Below are 8388 nucleotides of genomic sequence, written 5' to 3'. Positions count from 1 at the left end.
CTGGATGCTGGATATTGGGGTTATCTCGGCGTTTGGCGCGAAGCGCCACTAACCGATTCATCGATTCTGTTTTGTTGTATTCTGGGAGGTCCTATATATCTTTGAAGTTGTAGTATGTTGTAACAACAAGTCAAGTCCTTAAGGAGTAAATCTTTAGTTTTGAAGGGAAAATCATCTTTGGATTGGGGAGATCCCCTTGAGTAGAGTTATATGATAAAGTTAATAGTATTTTGATAGTACGTGCTAAAATAACTGACCGATCTTCATTATAAATATTTAAAACTAGTTAAATGTAGTGGTAGTTAAAATTATAATAAATCAAATTTATTGAAACTGGAATCGGGCATGAAAACAAAAATTCTGCTACCAAATTAAATATGAAAATAATACCTTTCTGAAAATGCAGAAAAGTTGTCAAGTACATAAAATCTCGAATGTTAAAGCTGTGACTTTTTTGAAATAATTTTATTATGCTTAACATTTCTCCAACGTGTACAATCAAATAATATTTTCTTTTTTCATATTTTAAGTATAGTTTAGATGGTGCTTTGAACATTGCAATTATTTTGATATTAGAACACAATAAATTTTCAATTCATTAAATTAATTATTGTTCAAAACAAGTTTAAGATGCATGTTGAACTTATCTTATTATTTCAATGAGTTTTATGCCCCCCCAATAAAAGCCCGAAAATTAAGAATTGCAGCACATTTAAAATTAGTACTATTGGTCAGAATTGTTGATAAATTTTAGCAATTGATTTAATGAATAAGTTCTTTGTTTTTTTAAAAAAACGGGTTGAAACAAAACAGCCGACTTGACTGCTGTCTACAGGCTTCATTGATTCTTTTAATTTTTCAAAAATGAGAAGCGTAAATTCTAGAAATTTCCATACGCATTTAACACGTTCACGCCGGGGTGACCCACCGGAGGGTCACGCTAGATTGTCTCAGCGGGCGGCGCACAGGAGTAAAAACTGGTAACAAATAAATTTCATTTTTTAGTTTTTTTCCGGGAATAAAATAAATCCATAACTACCAATTGTTTTTAACGGATGCAATTTTTATATTGAATTGCTTCTTCGCCGTGATAAATTTCCTTACAGTGAATTTTTATTGTTGATAATAGATTAACTCCTCCCGATTATTATCTAATATTGAAATAGTGCTTCTACTAGTATTTTCTCTTTTCCGCCCCGCTTTCAGGCGCAACACCCGGCGTGAACGTGTTAAATAATCAGGAATGCCAACTGCTCCGGACACGCCAAAATAATTAAAAAAACGGTAAATAACTACAAACCAAATTTTGAAAATATTTGACTATTTTTGCTTGCTTTTTAAGAGGTATAACATGACATATGTGCAATAAAGTGGTGAATTATATAAGCCTACGAATTATTTAGAAATAGTGGTGGATAAAAATCTACTAAATTGAATGTTATTAAACCAAGAATGACAATTGATTAACTACCACTTTAAAATATTTATTTGCTGTCCGGAGCAAGTTGGCATCTCTGAATAATGCAAAATATGAAACTAGACGCAATCTCTTGTTAAACTTCGTCTTTCTTATAGATTTATTTCTAATAGTTTAAAGATAAATCAGAGGAAACGGGAGTGTGAACAATTTTGAACAATCTATAACCATTTTGCATAGATAATTGCAAAATGCATAGAAAATTTTGCAAAAAGAAAAAAAATTCTTCTGTTTAAAGACAAAAAGATTTTTAAGAAATTCGGCAGTTTATTTTTGATATTCTCCCCACTGGATGATGAACATAACAAATCGCAAATAATTCGATTCTCCATTTTCTCAAAAATAGATTTAAACGTATTTATGTTCGTCGTAGTCTATATGTGGTATGAGTTTCAAAATTAAAAACAAATACTTTGTAGAGTGTAAGTTCATACATTTGAAACATACAAGTAAATTATTTAAATCATGAAACTAAAAGTATTACCCTTTAAACTTTATATTATTAAAGATTTATTTCAGGGCAGTTTAAAAATAAATAGAAAAACGTTTAAAAAAAATGCAAACCATATTTTACATAGATACATATAGTGCACAAGCATAAAAATAAAAACTTCCAAATATTAAACCGTATTTGAAAGAGTTTAGATGCGTATTTTTTCTATTCTTACCATAACAAATCGCAAACGACTCTATACATTTTCTCAAAAATAGATTAAAACGCAATTGCTATGTAGTATATCGCTTTTTATATGACTATACTCATTATTTTAAGTCTCCAAAAATTAAAAGCAAACAATTTTTATAGAGTGAACGTATTTACATTATACATAGTCACGTAAATCATTCAAATCACAAAACAAAATGCATTACCCTTTGAACTTCATCCTATTATAGAGAAAAGAGTTAGAAAAACATACAAGCGATAAATATTTATGCATAGGTACAAATCGAACACAAACATAAAAATAAACACTTCTTCCGTGCGAGAAATCTCAAAATAAAACCGTATTTCAAAGGATTTAGCTGCTTATTTTTGCTATTCTCACCACAGGGCGACAAACATAACAAACCGCAAACGATAAAAGCACCCTTTGGTATCTCAACTCCAGTCTCGGTTGGGTGCTCAAAAAGCCAACTTTGCTTTATTCCATTCAGCATTGTAAGAAACTTACGCGAATGAATCTTAAAGAAACATTCGATTTCTTGGCAGACGAATTCCATTCACCGTTTGGACGATCCCTTGGGTTTAGCGAGTGTCCGAACCGAAAGCTTTTATTGTAAATCTCCGTATAATTCACAGCAAGAGCGGCTGATTTTCTATTTGAAGTGTTTCTTTTCAAATTTAGTCTTATCGTTAAGACCAGGACCGCACAATTGTGTTCTGTAAGAATAATATACCTCCTGCGTGAGAGTTCAAGGATCTGGGAACTGGGGTTAAAAAGTTTATTTTAAAAAGAATGTTTTTTTTTTTGTATGTTATTTTACTGCTATGGGGTACGTAAATGGTGTCATGGTTAAGAAACTACTAGTGTTTTAACACGTTCGTATTCTTCACAACAATTCAAAAACACATTAATGCAAATTCTTCGATCTTGAGATTGTAATTCGTACTGGACACAATTTTACTAGATTTTTAAATATTTGGTTAAGACATTTCATACTATGATTTTCAAACAGCAGATTTGCAAAAATTAGTAATTGTTATTTGAATATTTAATACTTTTCCTCAAAAATATAAAGCTGATTTTCAGCTTTGTGTTTAATTAATTAATAATAATTGTGAGGAAATATGCTATCACAGAGCGAATATTTCTTATTGTATTTCAAAGTATGTTTCCCACTGCTAGCTAATGTTATGCGTTAATATTGCAATTTACCTTAAGAATTTCCTTCACCATTATTATTAGTTTAAGCAATAACTGAAATGACATTGAACTGGATGAAAATACCATTGAGATTTTGAGTAGTTTTTCACCACTACGTGTTCAAAGAATCAATTAAAATGTCAAAGTATCAAATGAAATTAAACCTTATTGTAGTTATTTCTAAGTTACTTTGTTAAAGAATAGGGTTAATTATTCTTATTCCACAAGTTTTACAATTTAATTTTAATATTTTTTAACTTATTCAGAAAGTGGAGTAGTTGGCATCCCTGCTTCAAGCTCTACATACTAGTTAATGTATAAGAGAACATGTTTGATTTGTAATGAATTTGATCATCACCACATTTAAATAATTTATGCAAATATATAAACAGCAATATATGAGCCTCGCACTAGAGTTGCACAATAGAGCGTGCGAAGACGAGCACTTTACGGTAGAACAGTTTTACGAGAGCCGGTAATATAAATGGCATAAACTAATACTCAAAAATCTTTCGCTCTTGTTCCCGTTGCCTAGCTCTTCTCAATAACAATCACAGATTTTTCTTCTTAACCCCTTGGGGACGGTTGATTCAGAAAAACATTCGTACAAAATCAGAATCAAGTTGTAATTAAATAGAAAACGGTAACTTAAATGTAGTCGTTGCTAATTTGACAGACTTACTTTGCTTTTACTTAATTGTTAGTTTAATCATATATATAATCAATGTTAATTCAAAGTATAACTAAATAGTTTTACTTTGAACAAAGTAATGGTGAATTAAATAAATCAAACAATTATAACTCCGCCCCTCAAATAAACTGTTAAAGAATTACTTTGATTACCAGTTTTATCTTTTTACCCTGATTGATACAGTTTTATGCTGGCACATATTTGTGACAGTCGGCCCGAAAGTGTTAATGCAGAATAAACGTTTATTTAATAGCACCACTTAAAATTCCAAGGCTGACAGTTTTATCTTCATTATACGAAATTATATTTCATAATAAATGTGCTGAATATCTTAATTATAATATTTACTCATATTTTTTTCTCATTTTATATTCAGGTGGTTGTGAAAGTAACAGAATATGACCGCTGAGACACTGCGTTCTCCCAATTCTGCTCCAACTGAAGGTGTTCTAAAAAGTTTCCAAACCCCCATGCAAAGTCCCATTTCTTCTGAGTACAGACGACCCTTTCTATCTGGACCGGGATACAACAACTCTTCACTTCTGTCCCCTCCTGTGCCTAAATCTGAATCCCCTTGGAGTAAAAAACAGCAATCTAGTCCACAAACGGCACCGAACAGTACGGAATTAAGCCCAACTATGCCACACGGAACCAATATTATGGCTAATAAAGAAGAAGTTGCCATCTTGAATGACATGGAGGACAATAACAACCACGAGGGCAAAAGAGACAAATCGAAAAAGAAAAGATACACCAAATCCCGGAATCGAGCTCGCAACCCCGTCGCTGTTATCAAAATTAAAAAAACGAGAAGGCTGAAAGCTAATGACCGCGAACGCAACCGCATGCACAACCTGAACTCAGCCCTGGACAAATTGCGTTGTGTGCTTCCAACATTTTCCGATGAAACAAAATTAACTAAGATAGAGACATTAAGATTCGCTCATAATTACATTTGGGCTTTATCAGAAACTCTGAAAATGTTAGACTCGAAAAGCGGTAAACAGTGTGAAGGATATAATGATGGCTCGAGTCTAATGGATGGTTCGGAAAGCCAAGTCCAAGCACCACCTCTCTATGGTTATTGTTCCGCTCCCATAATTCCTCCAAGTCCAGGTTGGTCTTCGGCTGAATCACCTCATCCGGGCAGTTCATCGTCCTTCCAGATGTCCGGCTCGTACACTTCAACAGACTATTCAGATTCGTCATGCTCTGGCTCAGAGTGCAGCAATAGTTACATCAAATACGAATCCCTATGACCAAGGGAAGTGTTTTCTAAAATTAGTAAATTGTTTTCTAAATATTGAAGAGATATTTACATTAATTCGTAATTAGGAATGAACCAAAGATTTTTTTTAAGAACGGGAACAATATATTTTTGTATTTTGTTTATGGCTATTAAATAATAGTATTTTGTGTAAACAAATTAGGCAGTCTAGAAATAATGTTATCAAGTACGAATCCCTATAACAATGGGAAATATTTTATAAAATTCCGAAATTGTTATCTAGAAATGTTTATATTTTTGCGTAATTAATAATGGACCAAAGATTTTTATTAGCTAGAACAATGTATTTTTATATCTTGTTAACAAATATGAAATAATAACTTTCTTACTAAACAAAGATATTACTTATTGTCCTACATCATTTAATTTGAATACATCATTTAAAAAATAGTCAAAAATATATGAAATGTTTTTTTAAAAAAATATAAACGCTGTTTTTTTTTTTAAAAATATAAGCGCTTGAGGCAATATTAATAAGCCACAATTTCATTTTGTTCAGGAAAACATTTTTGGTAAAAACACGATTTTTATGAAAGCAATAAAATGTTTCTCTGTATTTATTATTATCTACCTGAAAGTTTGAAAACCAATAAAGCACCTACTCAGTAACGATACTAATGAACAGTTTAACATAAAAATCTCACCGTAGGAAAAATGTGTCTTATTACTATATTTCTTCAAGCACTTTTAATAAATTCTTTCCTGTTATCAGTGTAAATATGTATTTTGTACATATGTGTTTTTTTTAAAGTACTTTAAAATGATTATTTATTATATATTTATTTATTGCAAAATATTGCAAAGCAAAATATGGTGCATAGATACATTGGCGGAAAAAATAGATAAATTTTTTCCGTAATCAAATTCCAAAGATTTCTTTCTTTTTTTTTTTACTTTCCTTAAATGCAAATCTTCTTAGTACTTTATAACGTTTGCTACTAACAACTTCAGGTTAGTAAACGTTATTTAATAACTATTGTTTTCGCACATACTCATACCATAAAATACTCTAGTTGAGAAAAATGGCGTGCTTTTTTATGCAATTATGTTTCAGTTTTTTAAATTTAGTTTTAAAAAATAGATTTTTATAATATTATTTTTAATTCTTTTACAATTTTTGTTACATAAATCAAGAATATTTCAAAACGAAAAACTTCCTCACAATAATGCAATATTAGGTTGTCAAATACATTATTACATCTAACAAGGCTAATATATGTAAAAGAACGAAAAAATTACTATTCTCTATTATTTAGTTGAAATAAGTATTTAAAATACTTAGCTCAGTGTTTCTCGAATTACCTCTGAACCAATTTAATTAAATAATTTAAATATTCATATTTGTATATTTTTTTTTTTTTTTTGTCTCTTAAAAAAAATGCGGAATAATTTAGGGCTTTGGGTTTTAAATTTTATCGATCAAGGTCGAATGATTTTTTTTTAAGATCCATACTTGCCATATTAGCAATGCTAGTTATCATGTTAAGAGATTAAATTCAACCATCAAGTTAATTCATAATTGTTAATTATGTTGACAGATGATTACAATAATGTAATTGAATGTAGATCAGTTAGTTTATACTAAATTTTCAATGCATAATTTTCAAAATATCAAGGTACAATTTAAAATTATCCTGTTAACTAATGGTTTTCAATTATCATGTTAACTCAAAGTTTTTGATTATTATGTTAATAGAGTAAAACACGCAGCTGAGTGCTTTTCAGTTAGTCGCAAAACTAATTTTATTGCACTATTTTAATTTGAAAGTCAAAGTGTAATTTTTAATTAAATTTTTAATTAATTTTTAGTTATCATGGGAAAAGTTTTCAATTAATATGATAAAATTTAATTTTCATTTATCATATGAATAAGGCAAAATACTAAGCTAGTGTTTTTTTAACTATTTGCAAAACCATTTGTAATTGTAATTGTAAAACTCATTGCAAAATGTCAAGGTAATATTTTCAGTTGTCCTATTAACTAATACTTTTCAATTATCATGTTAGCTGAAAGTTTTAACTTATCATGTTAATAGAGTTAAACACAGAGATCGGTGTTCTTAAAGTAAACATAAAATTTATTTTTATTGCATTATTTTAATTTGCAAGATAAGGTATAATTTTCAATTAACCTGTTAACTAATACTTTTCAATTATCATGTTAACTGAAAGTTTTAACTTATCATGTTAATAGAGTTAAACACAGAGCTCGGTGTTTTTCGAGTAAACATAAAATAAATTTTTATTGCTTTATTTTAATTTGCAAGATAAGGTATAATTTTCAATTAAACTGTTAACTAATACTTTTCAATTATCATTTTAACTAAAAATTCTCAAGCATCATGTAGGTATAATTTTCAATTACCATTTGATTATTGTAAAATACTGAGCTAGTGTTTAAATACTGTGCTCAACTTATTGCAAAGCCGATTTCATAACATTATTTTAATTGGTCTTTTGAAAAGAAAAATATATTTTAAACTGTTGGATTCAGGTCAAATAATTTCTATTTTAAGATTTTTTTCCTGATCGTCAATCCTTTTTTTTAACAGTCATAAGGAATCCCCCTTTTAAGTTATAAGATCACCTTACTGACAAGCTTGAAAGTTGAAAAAAAAAGATTCTTTTTGTAAAAAGATTTTTTTTCTTTCTTTTTTGAAAATAAAATTCGCGGCAAAGGGGAAAAAGTAAGTCTAAATGAAAGAATAGGAAACTATCCGGCGGAAGTTAAGACTACAATCGCTAGACCGGAAATAGTGTGGAACCCCAAAACAAGTGGTAAGAAAATTGAGTGCCACGATTTTCTGGTCGGAGATTGCCCACTCGTCTGTCATTGAAATTCAGTGACCTGTCGCGATTTCATGAAGAGAGGAGTTATTTGGTTACTGAAGAAAGTTTTTCTTAAAAAAAAATCTCTTTTTTTTAACCCCTAAAAGGATGTTTACTCACTTACTCCTTTGATGAATAATTTTCTTTTTTTTTTCTTCCTTTTTTTAGGATTTTTTTATTTTTCAAGGTTAAGGGTCGATCAGGAAATGAATTTTTAAATCTTTTAAGAAGTTATGTA

At 29.7% G+C, this 8388-nt stretch overlaps 1 protein-coding gene across 1 annotated transcript in view; it reads left to right on the top strand.

Moving 5' to 3' along the window:
* The window catches only part of LOC107449651 (neurogenin-1), a 7761-nt gene extending 2042 nt beyond the window's left edge, over positions 1–5719 (top strand). Inside the window, exon 2 of the mRNA XM_016065248.4 lies at positions 4410–5719. Coding sequence (XP_015920734.2) covers positions 4432–5292 — 861 coding nt within the window. The 5' untranslated portion in view covers positions 4410–4431 and the 3' untranslated portion in view covers positions 5293–5719. The remainder of the gene's footprint in view (positions 1–4409) is intronic.
* The last annotated feature ends 2669 nt before the right edge of the window (positions 5720–8388 follow it).

Source organism: Parasteatoda tepidariorum, chromosome 6 (assembly GCF_043381705.1).
Source record: "Parasteatoda tepidariorum isolate YZ-2023 chromosome 6, CAS_Ptep_4.0, whole genome shotgun sequence".
Taxonomy (NCBI): Eukaryota; Metazoa; Arthropoda; class Arachnida; order Araneae; family Theridiidae; genus Parasteatoda; species Parasteatoda tepidariorum.
The sequence above is the reverse complement of the archived record's forward strand: the minus strand, read 5'-3'. Positions and strand labels throughout refer to the sequence as shown.